Source organism: Drosophila arizonae, chromosome X, assembly GCF_054131065.1.
Source record: "Drosophila arizonae isolate 15081-1271.41 chromosome X, UAZ_ARI_1.0, whole genome shotgun sequence".
In the NCBI taxonomy this organism is placed as follows: Eukaryota; Metazoa; Arthropoda; class Insecta; order Diptera; family Drosophilidae; genus Drosophila; species Drosophila arizonae.
This window is the reverse complement of record NC_142927.1, coordinates 33861806-33879441: the sequence shown is the minus strand read 5'-3', so window position 1 is coordinate 33879441 and position 17636 is coordinate 33861806. Positions and strand designations below refer to the sequence as shown.

General features: G+C 36.9%; 1 protein-coding gene and 1 long non-coding RNA gene across 25 annotated transcripts in view; one reads left to right on the top strand and one right to left on the bottom strand.

Moving 5' to 3' along the window:
• LOC108620537 (uncharacterized) overlaps positions 1-5914 on the bottom strand; it is a 180157-nt gene extending 174243 nt beyond the window's left edge. For 11 of the 24 annotated variants that reach the window (XR_016270937.1, XR_016270938.1, XR_016270939.1 and 8 more), the window contains exons 1-5: positions 5778-5912; positions 5659-5708; positions 5411-5606; positions 4376-5348; positions 4182-4316 (exon numbers count right to left, since the gene is read on the bottom strand). Coding sequence is in view for 17 of the 24 variants with exons in the window: in XM_089473644.1 (XP_089329770.1) it covers positions 4182-4316; positions 4376-5348; positions 5411-5606; positions 5659-5708; positions 5778-5813 (1390 nt within the window). In the remaining 7 variants the exon portion in view is untranslated. The other 13 variants (XM_089473645.1, XM_089473661.1, XM_089473648.1 and 10 more) reach the window with 12 other exon arrangements.
• The window catches only part of LOC149268240 (uncharacterized), a 50039-nt gene extending 33579 nt beyond the window's left edge, over positions 1-16460 (top strand). The window contains exons 2-3 of the long non-coding RNA XR_016270944.1: positions 5520-6245; positions 6319-16460. This is a non-coding gene — a long non-coding RNA (uncharacterized LOC149268240). The remainder of the gene's footprint in view (positions 1-5519; positions 6246-6318) is intronic.
• The last annotated feature ends 1176 nt before the right edge of the window (positions 16461-17636 follow it).

The window sequence follows — 17636 nt, the reverse complement described above, 5'->3', positions numbered from 1 at the left end:
AGAAGATATAAGAGCTAGAGACTTCAAATTTTTTTTAAAATGTCCGTAATTACAGCGCGCATGTCAAGTTTATCATTAAAAATCGATAACTCATCCCGATCTTTTTTATCGATAAAAAACCTTATCGAAAACCAGTTATAAAATTATATCTTCTACACCTTTATTGCTAGAGTCTCACCCTCACTTTTGTAAAAAGCGTATTTCAAATACTAGAAGCTTGTGCTTTGGCAATTACATGCATATCTATGTTATAATCATAATCTGAAAGTTTCATGAAGATCGTACGTCCACAAAAAAAGTTATTAAGCAATTAAGTTCTCATAGTAAGCGCTCACTGCAGCCCATGCGTGTTTATGCGTGGAGGCTTGTGTGTGTATGTGTTTGTGTATGTGTATGTGTGTGTGTATGTGAGTGTGTGTATGCGTTTGTGTCTGTATGCGTGTGTGTGTATGTATGCCTGTGTGTGTGTGTGTGCGTGTTTCTTGTGTAAGCTGAAAGACGCGAAAAATTATTGAAATATCTATTGCTCCAAGGGTTCAGGGGATCTCGTAGTCGAGCAGTCTCGACTAGAGCTTTCTTACTTGTTAATGTATGCTTACATGCAATTTATACAATTTCGGTTTTTGTTAAAATTAGCCCCCCACCTCTAAATTCACCCCCTCACCCTCACTTTTGTAAAAAGCTTATCTCAAATACTAGACTTGTGCTTTGGCAATTACATGCATATTCATGTTATAATCATAATCTTAAAGTTTCATGAAGATCGTACGTCCATAAAAAAAGTTATTAAACAATTAATTCTCATAGTAAGCGCACACTGCAGCCCATGCGTGTTTATGCGTGGGTGCTTGTGTGTGTATGTGTTTGTGTATGTGTATGTATGTGTATGTATGTGTTTGTGTATGTGTGTGTGTATGTGAGTGTGTGTATGCGTTTGTGTCTGTATGCGTGTGTGTGTATGTATGCCTGTGTGTGCGTACGTGCGTGTGTGTTTGTGTGTGTGTGTGCGTGTTTCTTGTGTAAGCTGAAAGACGCGAAAAATTATTGAAATATCTATTGCTCCAAGGGTTCAGGGGATCTCGTAGTCGAGCAGTCTCGACTAGAGCTTTCTTACTTGTTTATATTATTTAATTCGGCCTCAAACTCTCTTCATGTATTTTCAACAGCTTCGTTTACCAAAAATTTTACTTGATCTGCATTCATTTTTAATCCAGTCTCATTTAAAGTTAATTAAAAAACAAGTAAGAAAGCTCCAGTCGAGACTGCTCGACTAGGAGATACCCTGAACCCTCCAAGCTGATATTCTAATCATTCTGCACTTCTTTTATGCACACATACATACACATGCATCCACACGCACGCATAAGCCTGCGCTCTGCTAACTGCGCAGTAAGCAGCGACTGCGCTTGGGCTGCGCTGCAGTGTGGGCAATATTATGAGAATTTATTTGTTAAATAATTTCTTTTGTAGACATACGATCTTAATGAAACTTTTAGAGCGTAATCATATGGTGAATATGTGTGTATATTCCAAAGCTAAAGTCTCTAGTATTTGAAATACGCTTTTTACAAAAGTGAGGGTGAGGGGGTGAATTTAAGGGTGGGGGGTAAATTTTAACAAAAATCGAAATTGTATAAATTGCATATAAGCATACATTAAAAATTTGGAGACTCTAGCAATAAGGGTGTAGAAGATATAATTTTATAACTGGTTTTCGGTAAGGTTTTTTATCGATAAAAAAAGATCGGGATGAGTTAGCGATTTTTAATGATAAACTTGATATGCGCGCTGTAATTACGGACATTTAAAAAAAAATTTGAAGTCTCTAGCTCTTATATCTTCTGAAATCGACGCGTTCATACATACGGACGGACGGACGGACGGACGGACGGACGGACGGACGGACAGACAGACGGACAGGGCCAAATCGACTCAGCTCGTCGCCCTGATCAAGAATATATATACTTTGTGGGGTCTGCCACGCCTCCTTCTGCCTGTTACATACTTTTAACAAAACCATTATACCCTGATTTCCCATTTTTAATGGGTTCAGGGTATAAAAAGTTTTCTAATTAAAGCAAAGAAGAGTCGCACATGAAGAGATTTTACTCTTGCTTTAAATGGCAGCATAGAAAATAGTTTTTTTTTTCTTTATATACATATACTCGATATATACTTGGTCTTGGGTGGTTAGCCCGAGTATATATACCAAATTTGAGGTCTCTGGCATCAATAGTGTCTAAAATATAGCAGAATTTAAAAAATCACTATATCTTCAGGTCCGGTTTGCTCCTAATGGGCGTTGACATAAATTTTTGCCTTAAGACTTTATAGAATCATAACATTAGCTGATGTGAAATTTATTCAGCGCTCTAGCTGTTTTATCCGATTTGCCACGCCCCCAATGGGCGAAGATATATCCGCCATATTTCGTGATCTTGGGTGGTCGATGGGGATCTATATTCCAGATTTTAGCTTTCTAGCTCTTCAACTAACATGATTTCTGGTATATCGGAAAATTCATTTTCCGATTTGCCACGCCCCTTGTGGGCGGATCGGGAAAATTTAAATTTTTTTAACACTTTATAAATCGGAGATATACACGAGTATGTGTTCCAAATTTCAAGTCTCTAGCTTCAATAGCGCCGAAATCGATTGCGTTCATACGGACAGACGGACGGACAGCAAGACGGACATTGCACAAAACCAATATACTAATTCACTTTCGTGAATGAGTATAATAATTCACTTTCGTGAATGAGTATAATGAGCAGATCACTTACATTGGGTTTAGAGTTATTTAATGTATTTGTTTCCTATTCTGGAAAGTTCTTTTCGTCGCGTTGATGTTTTTCGTCTATATTTGTCCAGAGATTTCAATGCCTATAGGTCGGTCCTCTGGTACAGATTTTTCTTGTGTTACAGGGTTTTCCGTTGGTACAGGCCTCACGTTGGGCTCCAGTTATTTTATTTCGTAGTGTGGAGGCTTTATTTAGCAATCCACAAAGATTTGTATAAGCTTGACTTTATTGGAATAAATAGTTATCAGCATCAGTTTGTGCGTGTTGTTCTTAAGTGAGTTCTTTTTGATACTGCCCGGCCACGCGATCTGCTCCAAGAGATAAAGCTTGCTTATCATAAAGATTTTGCATTTCCGTCAATAATCAGACGTCACGTCAGCAACCACATGGATAGTTGACGTTTGTGCTATCAACTGAGAATGGCTTTGCGGGAACAAAGCTTCAAGTGATAACCACAGGGAGATTCGATGTTTGTGATATCAGCTGAGAATAGCCTTGTGGGAACAAAGCTTCGTGTCATATTTTATAAGCCTCTGTATCGAATGTAACTGTGGAGTTATAAAGCTTTACATGATCACTTACACACTCGCTCTCGCTCTCAACAGGAGACTTCGTTTCTTCTGGTTTTGTTTTCTCTCGTCTACATTGAGTTGAGCTATTCGTATGAGCATCGTTTAGGGAGCGATACGATTGTCGTTCGCACAATGAGACTCAGTAAGTGAGAGATTAAATGAAAAACTCAATCCAAACGGTCTTCACATTATTTTTTCAAGCAACAATTTAAGTTTATTTGCAAATATTTTTGCTGTTTTACTTTTATATAGTATTATCACATTATATATATAAATACATTATATATATATAAAACAAGTAAGAAAGTTCTAGTCGAGACTTAATTGCTTATTAACTTTTCTTATGGATGGACTATCTTCATGAAACTTTCAGATTATGAATATAACATAAATATGCATGTATTTGCCAAAACACACGATTGCAAATAATACGTTTACTCGCATGCATACACAAAAGACTTTTATTTGTATTTCACTCAATCAAACGGTCGGGGAATAACCTGAGCAAAATAGAAAGAATGTAACCGGTTGTTCTCCGAACGAGAACGAGCTCGACGAGCATTCACTTCAATCGGTTGCTCTCTGAGTTTTTTTTTCAAAGTGTGAGTGAAAGACACTTATTTACAGACAACCCGAAACGGTTAACAGTTATTTGCAAGCTATGCATCAAACACATTCTCTTTTGATAAACTACCGACAACAAATAATTTAACTACTTCTAGTAAACTTAAATAAAATAGTCTTGTACATACATATATCAGCGCATGGCATTTGAATAAAGTTTGTTATCACTCGAAAACATTCTTACCTAATGCGCATTCCCTCATTCCATTTTGGAAAGTTGCATAAAGTAATGCTGGCTTGTAAGATATTGTGACAGGATCAATATACTGTATTATGCGGTTAAGTATGTGGTGTAGATCCATTGTTAGATTTTCAACCACTTTTAGTTGGCATATAAAAAGTTAAGTTAAATCATTGGATTTATAAACGTTTACTCACATTTTTTAAGTCGCAGTAAACGCAGGTATTTGCGAGTTGGTGGTACCAGCTTGGTTAGTGAAGGTTGCGCTTCGCAAAAATTAATCAGCTTCTCACAATCACTCTCATCCAGTTCAGGTAGTAAAGATTCTGTATACAACCAATGTAAGATCGGGTTCAAAAGAAATGTCGGTAAATTAAAGAGGACTTCAACTGGCGTTAGCGGTGAAGACGGTGGCGTATCTATTAAATTAGAAAGCGGTAAAGAGCTGCGTGGTCGATAAGGAGACAGTGGCGGTCGGCGTGAATTGCATATAGCCTGATTAGTGGCTCCACTGCTTTGAAGAACAGACGACGACACAGGTTGCAACACGTCCTGACAAAAATTGAAAATATTTTTTGATTCTTGAGATATTTCCAGGTGTGATTCTGAATGCGAAGTACACACGCGTAGTAGTCCACCATCAGCATTGTAGATTGTTTCAACTGAATCTTTCATATTGACATTCCTTAGGCAGCTAAAACTACTGCTAAAATAGTGAAAACGCTGGGTTTCCAATCCAGCGGTTGGTGCAAAAAGTTGAAAATCGCAAACTGGCTGCATATATACGGAGGATAAATTAATGCCTTGCAAATTTGATTGTTCTTTTCCAGAATCAGCTATACCAATCGATATATTTATTGGATGTAGCTTTGATATATTTGGCGTAAAATGCAAAGGCTGCAAGTTTTCAGATGTTGACAGCAGGGTATTGCTTGCACACATACTACAATCGAATCCGTTAAGACGCAGTATAGAGGAATGAAGGGCGTATTCGAATCCAGTACAACTTTTGACTACTACATCACTGAAATAACGCTCCAGAAGCGCTTCACCAAAACTGAATTGCCTTTCCTGACCATTCGGTCGATCGTCCCGAAGCCTCTTGCATTCAACTGAATACCAGTTTTCGCAACTAAGCATTATAGAATCAGTTGGCATTAATGTACTAGTCTGTAGATACGGATAAAAAAAATAAGAATTTGTCTAATCAATTACCATATTAAACTACTCACACTAAATTCAATACTGTGTCCAGCATAGGCACCAAAAACGAGACGAGGATTAGTTTCGCGTACATCAAATGTTTCACAACTAAATAAAACACTTGCTATATCATTACAGGTGCTGCAATCAATTATTTCAGGAAGTGGACTAACCAAATCATTGTACCAGGTAATGTCGCTGGTATCGTCTAGGCGAAATTTTATTCTGGGAAATGGTCATTGATTATATGTATCTGAAAATGTGTACAAATATTCACCCTTCAAGTCCAGAAACCTCGCGTTTGCCTTCGAAAGTACATGAAATTATCTGTGTAGTTTATTATTTAATTTTATTAAATGAGTAAAAGCTTTGCATATAGTAAGTTAAACAAATTACCTCCCAGGTTCCTAAAAAAGTGTGCTCGAATGCCATGTTGATGCTAATATATTCTTCCTCAATATATATATATATATATATATATATATATATATATATGTATATATTTTGTGTAATTAATAACCAATTTGTACTCTTCTACCATTAGCAACTGATGACACAGCAGTAATATAATTTAATCTCTGTACTTTGCGCATGCGCCATTTATGTATAATACATGCAAAAATATGTATAGGCGCATATGTACATATGTACATTTACAGACATAAAATATATCTTGTATATCTTCCATGTGGTGTAAGAGCTTTTTGTATACACATACGTACATACGTATGTATGTACGGACATATGTACAATGACGAATTAAATCATTTGCACAGCAAGCTTTTTAAAGATTATATACATTTTTAAGTGTTTTTAACGCTTTCCCAGTAAAACAAAAAATTTTCTAAATAGAAATAGAATAAGGTATTTATTAAATTATCCTACAGAATAATTGGGAAAAATTTCAACGTATGTACATTTTTATAAAATTCAATAGCAAAACAAGTAAGAACGTTGCAGTCGGGCGATACTAATTGCAGAAGACTCATTCACAGCCCAAACGGTGTCAACCAGAGTATATAGTGCAACTTTCAAGTCTAGTGCGCAACAAAAAACAGGGCATGATCCCATTAAAATTGGAAAATCATCGATAGCTATTGCTATGATCATTGCATCATTGCATTCAAATTACATACATATGTATATAATTTATACAATTTTGACTTTTAATAATATATATTTATATCTATATATTGGATACCGGCTTCAAGCTAGCAGCAGATCAGCGCGATTTTCCTATACATGTGCACACACTCATTCTCACATCCTTAGAATTTCGATTGACTTCTGGATTTTCCAGCCGTTACTGTAGTTTTTATACCCTCAACCCAATTTCAATTGGAAATCAAGGTATAATGGTTTAGTTAAATGTATATAACAGGCAGAAGGAGGCGTGGCAGACCCCATAGTGTATATATATTCTTGATCAGGGCGACGAGCTGAGTCGATCTGAGCTCTGTCTGTCTGTCCGTATGGTTGAACGCGTCGATTTCAGAAGATATAAAAGCATTCCAGCCTTATACACACGCTCATTTGTATGTGTGTATGCACATAAAGACGCGAGAAATGATTAAAGCTATTGCTCGAAGGATTCAGGGGATCTCATAGTCGGGCAGTCTGGACTAGAGCTTTCTTACTTATTTCAGTACAAATACATAAATAGATGGCTGATGCACATAAATGCCGCGATTCGGGCACTATAAATGCCGATTACCACGCCCCTAGTGGCCATAGACTCCTCATTTTTGGCCAGTCCTTAGAACGAGCAACCGGTAACATAAATTTAAAATTTGAATTCTTACGAGAAGTGTGCAAATTACAGGGTATTTGTTTTTTATTTGCCACGCCCCTAAAGAGGCTTAAAAAAATGTTGTATCCAAATTTTCTAGCTCTTAAACTGTAGGAGATATAAACTTTTGCGGTTTGCCACACGCCCTATGGACGGACATATATCTACCATATCCCGTTGACTTGGGTGGACAACCCGCGTATATATACCAAATTTCGGGACTCTAGCATCAAAAGTGCCTAAAATATAGCAGAATTGGAAAAATCACGATATCTTCAGGTCCGATTTGCCACGCCCCTAGTAGACGTAGATATAAAATTATTTCACAAATTTGTATTGAATTGAAACATTAGTTTACGTGCAAAATTTCAAGATTCTAGACTTACAACTTTAGGAGATAGTTTTATCCGATTTTTTACGTCCCCAATGGGCGGAGATATATCCGCCATAGCTAGTAGTCTTGGGTGGTCGACGCAGACCTACATACCAAATTTCAGCTTTCTAGCTCTTCAATTAACATGATTTCTGGTATATCGAAAAATGCATTTTCCGATTGCCACGCTCCTAGTAGGCGGATCGGGAAAATTTTAACACTTTATAAATCGGAGATATACACGAGTGTGTTCCAAATTTCAAGTCTCTAGCTTCAATAGCGCCGAAATAGACTGCATTCATACGAACAGACGGACAGACGGACGGACGGACGGACGGACAGCAAGACGGACATTGCACAAAACCAATATACTAATTCACTTTCGTGATTGAGTATAAAAATTGTCAGAGCTACGTAATAAATGAAAAGGAAGTGCGTTACAAAACCTTCGAATTTACTTGTATGGAACTGCCAAAGTTATTATATAAGTTAACAACAAATATATTCTTCAAGTTAAAAGCAAAAATATTCTACATTGCAACAAAACCCAATGGGAATTGTTGCAACACAAATAAAACGTAACAAGCTGATCAGACCAATAAGCCAAAACTGCTGATACAATGTCTAGCGGACTTCCTGCACACGCCAACCAGAGCTCCAGCAATTCTAAGAAGAATTGCACAACGGTTCAACAACGCCACGAGCGACGCCGCTGCCAACGTCGTCGACTGAACCACAGCTCAGCTAGGGATAGAATTGATTTAAGTAATTTAGTTGCAAATTTGTTCTTGAATAAAACGGACTGCATTTAAGCAGTAAAATATAAAAACATCTTTTTTTACCTTTTAAATAAAGAAAGAACTTAACTGGCGCCCGAGCAGGGACCGGCTTCGCGCGCAATACAGCAAAACGTTTAGTACGTGCGTGATACTGCAAGTTAAACAGCAGAGTCGGTTTAAATAAAACGAATATTCGATCGCGTTACAACACAGCAAAACGCCTGTACGAGCGCGACCGAAAATCACTAAAGCAACTCACGTCGCATAACTTCGACGTTCAGTGAAATTCGTGAAAGGTAGTCTGGAACGTAATTGTTCGATTGCCCATCGGTGGACGGTAATCCTGTACGGCCCGCCCACAGGATACTTCAACGGAGTCTGGTCGCAGGATCCCCAGTAGGAACAGCCAAAAAGGATGAAATCCGGATCAGCAGTGAAGACCGCCACATCATCATTATTGTAAGTTTCGAAATATAAGAATATGAAACTAACAAAACTAAAACGAACAAGTGTAATACAATATAAGAAAATTTAAGAAAACCCAAAATTAAATAAGTGTAATAAAATATAAGAACAATTTTTGAGAAAAATAAAAGTTAAACAAGTTTAAGAAAATTTAAGAAAAATTTTGAGAAAAATAAAGAGAAAAAATAAAATATTAAGAAAACACAAAAAAAAAAAAAAAGCGTAAAGCGATCAAATTCAAAGTGACTACAATAGTAGTATAAAATCACCCAACTTTGCGATTCCCAAGGGACCCTCCAAAGGAGAAGGGAAAAACCAGCCACTGGTCTTAATATATAATAAAAGTAAAAAATTTAAATTAAAAAAAAAAAAAAAAAAAAAAAATAATTTTATAATAAAAATTTATTTATAGAAATTAAGTTGTACTAATGATAATCATAAACTAACACTAACATCAATAAATTCAATCAGAAATCCACCTGTAAACATAAAGGCAATCAATAACGTATGGCTAACGAGAATAATTTGATTAGGCCCCCAGTGTTAGTCGAACAACCCCAAGTAGGTGCACATATTATCATAGACAGCAACAACGACATATAGACCGTCAGAACGAACACTTACAGAACAGAGGCATGGCGAATAACGCAGAACAGTTGATTGCAGCCACTGTCGCTCAAATTTTGACAGAACAACTACCAACGCTAGTGAGACAAATAGTTAATCCTTCCAGGGAATTCAATGACGTGGACGATCAGACCATAAATGACAATCAAAATTTGAATGACCTTAACAGAGTACCAGATATTGTCAAAAGTCTTAGGGAATTTTCCGGCAATAAAATCGAATTTAGCTCATGGAAAAAGAGTGTGGATCGCATACTCTCCATATATGCAAGCCAAGTTGGATCACCAATGTACTATGGCATTTTGCATACCGTGAGAAATAAGATCATCGGCCAAGCCGACGCGGCCCTCGAATCGTACAATGTACCCCTTAATTGGAATGCCATCTCCAAGTGTCTCACACTGCACTATGCAGATAAAAGAGATATAAATACATTAGAAGAGATGACTATGTTAATGCAGGGCAACAACCAGACAGTAGAACAGTTTTATCAGGTTGTCTACAACCAGCTGACTTTAATACTGAACAAGGTAGGATGTATGGAACTCAATAGAGAGTCAGAACTACTCATGACGAAAATGTACAGGGAAAAAGCATTAGACACTTTCATCAGAGGTTTGAGAGGAGACTTGTCACGTATTCTTAGCATAAAGGAACCAACAGACCTTCCCTCAGCCCTCCATTTATGTTTGAAATTAGAAAATCAGAACTATAGAACAAACATAGCCTTCAATAAAAGCCATCAAACAGGTCACAAAAGCGTAGCCCGAAACGCAACACCACCCATGTTACCACCGCGTATGGTTCAATACGCACAAAATCCCCCTCAGATGATGAGAACTGTACCAATTGGTTTCAGAGCTCAAGTGCCAATGCAACATGCATGGCCAAATACCATGAATCAGGGACACCAATACCATAGACAACAATATTACCAAACGCAACCTCATCAGACAAACGTACCGCCCCGACCATTAGCACCCAAACCACAGCCACGCCCCGAACCAATGGACGTTGACAAAAGCATCCAAACACGGATGGTAAATTACATGAACAGGCCAAATTTTGAACCAGGGAAAAGACCCCCACCAATAGCAAATACAACAGATAAAAGACAAAGAAATTTTAATATTCAAATGGGAGAGGAATATCCCGACAATGACTACCACAACGCTTCCATAAGTATGGAAGAATACGGACAGACCATCGAAAGCTACGAACAACAGACCGAACACGAACAATCACTACAAGAGTACGCACAACAAATTGAACAAAATGACGACGAACAAGAGAGCGCCATTGAACATGATAACATCAATTTTTTAGAATAACTAGCTCTTCGCTTCCTTACATAGAATGTAAGACAAAAAGCGGAGAGATACTTAAAATACTAATAGACACAGGTTCAAACAGAAACTACATACAGCCCAAACTAGTTTCTAACCCGATTCCCAATCAAAAGCCTTTCGAAGCCGTAACAGTCGGCGGAAATATAACAAGTAAGAAGGCTCCTGTCGAGACTGCTCGACTAGGAGATACCCTGAACCCTCTAAGCTGATTCTCTAATCATTCTGCATTTTTATGCACACATACATACACATGCATCCACACGCACGCATAAGCCTGCGCTCTGCTAACTGCGCAGTAAGCAGCGACTGCGCTTGGGCTGCGCTGCAGTGTGGGCAATATTATGAGAATTTTTTTGTCGAATAATTTCTTTTGTAGACATAAGATCTTAATGAAACTTTCAGAGTGTAATCATATGATGAATGTGGGTGTACATTCCAAAGCACAAGTCTCTAGTACTTGAAATGCGTTTTTTACAAATTGGGGGAGAAGGGGGCGTGGTATCCAAAATCTGTAAACTACAAAATTTTTGTATCGATTAACTTTATATACAACGCAAATTTTAAGACTCCAGGTCTAAAAGTGTTCAAATTATGCTAAAAAAAACAAAATCAATTTTTCGATTATTATCGATAAAAAAGTTATCGGATGAATTATCGAAAAAATAAAGCAAACTCGTACTGCGTATGGTACACACGAGTATGCATGCCAAATTTCAGCTCTCTAGCTCTTATAAGTTCTGAGATCGACGCACTCATACGGACGGACGGACGGACGGACGGACAGACGGACAGGGCTATATCGACTCAGCTCGTCGCGCTGATCAAGAATATATATACTTTGTGGGGTCTGCCACGCGTCCTTCTGCCCGTTACATACTTTTTCACAAAACCATTATACCCTGATTTCCCATTTTCAATGGGTTCAGGGTATAAAAATAACTCACCATAAAATCGCTAATCTCTTTGACAGACAAGATATCCAAGTAAAATTTTTCCTATTACCTACGTTAAAAGCATTTGACGCAATTCTGGGCAACGACAGCCTTAAAGAACTAGACGCCGTAATCCATAGCAGCAAGAATCAATTAATAATTAAAGATACCATATTTATACCCCTTAGACAGAAAAAAATCGAGGCAGTTAACACTGTCATACCACGGACAGATCACATGACTATCGAACAGAAACAAAGATTAAAACAGTTAGTTACGAAATACCCCAATTTATTTGCCACCCCAAGCGAAAAATTAACCTACACAACCAATGTAAAAGCAGAAATTCGAACCAAGACAGATTCACCCATATATTCTAAATTTTACCAATTCCCAATGTCTTTAAAAGACGAAGTCCATAAACAAATACGAGAACTTTTAGAGGACGGAATTATTCGCCCATCCCGATCACCCTACAATTCACCCGTGTGGATTGTTCCCAAGAAAATGGATGCTTCCCAAGAGAAAAAGTATAGAATGGTTATTGATTACAGAAAGCTTAATAAAGAAACAATAGCAGACAAGTACCCTATTCCAGAAATAAACGAAGTACTAGCACAACTTGAGAATAATAAAATTTTTTCAGTGCTTGACTTAAAAAGTGGCTTCCACCAAATTCCATTAAAAGAAGCAGATATTGAAAAGACCGCCTTCTCCGTAAACAACGGAAAATACGAGTTTACACGACTCCCTTTCGGTCTGAAAAACGCACCTTCTATTTTTCAAAGGGCGTTAGATGACATTCTTCGTGATCATATCGGCAAGATATGCTTCATATACATAGACGACATTATCATATTTAGCAAAGATAATGAAACACATGCAGAAAATCTTGACACAATTTTTCGAACTCTTCAAGAAGCTAACATGAAATGTCAGTTAGACAAATGCGAGTTCTTTAAAGACAAAGTAGAATTTCTCGGCTTTGTCATCTCAGATAAAGGCGTCGAGACTAACCCAGACAAAATAGCAACCATAGCCAAGTATCCCTATCCAAAAACACTCAAAGATTTGAGATCTTTCCTCGGACTCTCTAGCTACTATAGAAGGTTCATAAGAGATTTCGCTAAGTTGGCAAAACCACTTAGCTCTTTTTTAAGAGGGGAGGATGGACGAGTGTCCAAAAGCCAGTCTTCAAAAAAACTAATTAATCTCAATCAAGAAGCCATTGATTCCTTTGATAAAATCAAAAACGCTCTAATATCCAATGAAGTCATTTTACAATACCCAGACTTTAATAAGGAATTTCAATTAACAACAGACGCATCCAATTATGCAATTGGAGCAGTCTTATCTCAGAATAAACGACCCATATGCTTCCTTTCAAGAACATTGTCAAAATCTGAAGAAAATTATGCCACTAATGAAAAAGAAATGTTGGCGATTATTTGGGCACTAAAAGCCCTCAAAAATTACCTTTACGGTAAGGCAAAAGTAAAAATATACACAGACCATCAACCACTTACACGTTCGCTTAGCAGTTGGAATGGCAACGCTCCAATCAAACGATGGAAAACGTACCTAGAAGAGTTTGATTATGAACTCCTCTATAAACCAGGCAGGGATAACACAGTAGCAGACGCATTGTCAAGAATACCCATAGTAAACCACATAAATTCAGTAACATCCACTCAGCATAGCACAGAAAGTTCAAGTCATAACCTTATACCTAGTATGGAGGTCCCGATAAACGTATTCAAGAATCAAATATTCTTAAACAAAGCAAACACAGACGACTATAAATTCCAAATTCCTTTCCCAACTTTCCATAGACACCTAATAACTAGACAGGAGCTCACAGAAAATAACTTAGTTCAGATATTAAAAAAGTATTTAAACCCTTCTGTAATTAACGGAATAATAACGTCAGAAGAAATCATGAACCAAATTCAACAAATATACCCCAAACACATTAGGAATTATAAAATCAGATTCACCCAGACACAAGTGAAGGACTTGACTAATGAAACAGAGCAGGACGAACATATACTAAAAATACACAATAGAGCTCACCGCAACGCAATAGAAAATAAAAAACAATTATCAAAAACGCATTACTTCCCTAAAATGAAACAGAAAATAGCGGCATTAGTCAAACAATGTCAAGTTTGTAAAGAAGAAAAATACGACAGACAACCAAACAACCCTAAACTAAATGAAACACCCATACCTCAATATCCTGGACATATAATTCATGTAGGCATATACACGACAGGCAAAAACTTAGTCCTGACAGCAATAGATAAATTTTCGAAACTAGCCCAAGGACGCATCATCAAATCTAGAGCAATAGAGGACATACAAAAACCACTTCACGACATTTTATTTTATTTTGAAGTTCCGAAATTCGTGGTCATAGATAACGAAAAATCTCTGAATTCAGCATCCATAACATTCATGATGCGAGATCAATTAGGGATTGAAATTTATAACGCTCCACCTTATAAAAGCACAGTCAACGGCCAAGTCGAACGATTTCACTCTACGCTTTCAGACATCATGAGATGTAACAAAAGAAAACAAGAATATAAAACCTTTCAAGAATTAATTGACAAATCAATATACGACTATAACTACACCATTCATTCAACGACTAACAGACGACCACTAGATTTGTTTTTTGGCAGAAACCTAACGACGAACCCAGAACAACAACAACAACAACAATCTAGACAAGACAACATTGACAGACTTAGACAGAAACAAACGATGGACTTACAGAACCACAATAAAAGACGCAACGAAATACGTACCTACACACCAGGACAAGAAATATACGTCAAGATCAACAACAGACTAGGAACTAAATTGTCTCCCAGATATAAAAAAGAAACAGTAAAAGAGGACAGAAACACAACAGTACTAACCTCAACAAATAGAGTCATACACAAAAGTAATATAAAAAACGTTTGACATTTATAGACTACTCGTAATAATGGCGATGATGGTACAACCTATCGAACCGAATATGGACATAACGAATCATACGGAAGCACAAACCATAACGATCTACGACGGATTAGGCAAAATACAAACAACGACAACAAGAATTATTCACATTATTAACTTAGGCTAAATTAAAAAAGCTTTAGAGCAGATAGAATTTCATACAGAAAAAAATTTAAAATTTAGCACTTTATACCACACCTTGCACCACGAAATTAACCAAACGCACTTGACTTTACGCACTATAGATTATGACATTAACAAGAGGACCACAAGGGCCATTAATATTCTAGGCACAGCTTGGAAATACATAGCAGGCAACCCAGATCATGATGACTTCGTGCACATAGAAGAACATATTAATAAAGTCATAGATACCAATAACAAACAAGTAATAATAAACTCACAGTTAGAACAAAGATTAAATAAGTTGACCACAGTTACCAATACCCTTACAAACAATATACGGAAAGACGATAGATTCACACATGATATAGCGGAAAGTTTACAGAACCAAGTTAGATTGATCAAAGAGGAGGTTATTAATATAAAATATGCCATACAATGGGCAAAAGTTAACGTAATAAACTCATTTTTACTGAAAAAGGCAGAAATAGATGAAATAGAGAGAATCTTCAAAGCTGGTAGAATGCCTTCATTGTCTGTAGAAGAAATGCTAGAATATTCAGACGTGGCCATATTTCACAATACTACTACTTTGTTTTATGTAATAAAAATACCTAACGTAGAAGAAACTGATTATGAAAACCTAATTGTGAAACCAGTCGTAAGAAATAACGTTATCATAAATATAGAGTATAAAGAAATATTGTCTCGCAAAAATGTAATGTTTGAAATATAATAACATTAAGATTTGTTCAAAAAATAACATTGTCAACATTAGCAATAGTACATGTTTGCCTAGGCTCCTCAATGGAGAAAAGTCGCTGTGTGAGTTCAGTAACGCCGAACATGTGGAACCCATCGAAGAAGTGGCCAACGGTCTTCTGATCCTCAACAACTTTGATGGAGTGGTGAGATCGACGACAACAAGTACATGGTTAAATGGCACCTATGTCATTCGCTTTACCAACGAGTCCATTTCAATTGGCAACCGGACTTTCAACAACCTAGAGAGCAGCACACTGAGAGTCGGCTCCTCGATAATCCAGATGACACCAGAAGAATCGAGACGACTCCAAATTCTATCACTAAAGGCTTTGCAGGCATTACACATCAACAATACCCAAAGACTAGAACACCTAAAACTTACGACACATGCAATATCATCCATAATATTGGTCTGCATAGTCGTGATAATCATTGTCATTGCCTTCCTCTACACAAAGAGGGCGAAAAAAATTAGGTTACTATTGGACAATAGCCAGGTACAGAAAGTAACAGAGGCACCAAGACGAACCATAGAAATATATATTCTTCAAGTTAAAACCAAAAATATTCTACATTGCAACAAAACCCAATGGGAATTGTTGCAACACAAATAAAACGTAACAAGCTGATCAGACCAATAAGCCAAAACTGCTGACACAATGTCTAGCGGACTTCCTGCACACGCCAACCAGAGCTCCAGCAATTCTAAGAAGAATTGCACAACGGTTCAACAACACCACGAGCGACGCCGCTGCCAACGTCGTCGACTGAACCACAGCTCAGCTAGGGATAGAATTGATTTAAGTAATTTAGTTGCAAATTTGTTCTTGAATAAAACGGACTGCATTTAAGCAGTAAAATATAAAAACATCTTTTTTACCGTTTAAATAAAGAAAGAACTTAACTTATACACAGACCACCAGCCAATAACATTTGCACTAAGTAATAAAAATCACAACGGAAAATTAAAACGTTGGAAGAGTTACTTAGAATAGTTCAATTACGAGTTAAAATATAAGCCAGGAACCACTAACGTAGTGGCAGACGCATTATCAAGAAATCCAATAAACGAAATCAATAGTACCGAGACCACAGTTATGCGTGATGAAAGTTCGTCACACAATCTAATACCTACAATAGAAACACCCATTAACGTTTTCAAGAACCAGCTATTCATATTAATCGGCGAAAAGTCTGATAATAAATTCGAAATTCCCTTCCCCACATACCATAGGCATACGGTAGCTCAACCCCATTTTACTGAAGAAGAACTAATCGATATTTTTAAGAAACGACTTGACAAAAAGAAGCCAATTTGAACCTAGTCGATGTTTAAATATTATTCAACTCTGATGTATACACTCCAGAGCATATCATGGGAAAAATACAAGAATTCTACCCACTTCACTTTTCTAATTATAAACAAGTAAGAACGTTGCAGTCGGGCGATACCGATTGCAGAAGACTCATTCACAGCCCAAACGCTATCAACCATAGTATATAGTGCAATTTTCAAGTCTAGTGTGCAACAAAAAACACGCCATTAAAATTGGAAAATCATCGATAGCTATTGCTATGATCATTGCATCATTGCATTCAAATTACATACATATATAATTTATACAATTTTGACTTTTGATAATATATATTTATATCCATATATTGGATACCGGCTTCAAGCTAACAGCAGATCAGCGCGATTTTCCTATGCATGTACACACTCATCGTCTATTCTATGCGTACAGACAGAAGCAGTGCTGCCAACTTTTTACCAGAAAAAAAGCTGTTTTTAGATGGAAGAAACGGAAAAAAAGCTGAAAATTTTTACAAAAAAGCCTTTAAAAAAAAGCGGTTTTTATGGTTTGATTATTTTCATGTTTTTTATACCCTGAACCCATTTTCAATGGAAAATCAGGGTTAATGGTATAATCGATATCATATTAAGTCATAAAGGCTCATTTGACAGTCACTCTACAATTCAAACAATACAAAATTGACAAACTACTGAATCGCCAGACAATTATTATCCCATCTCATACATACA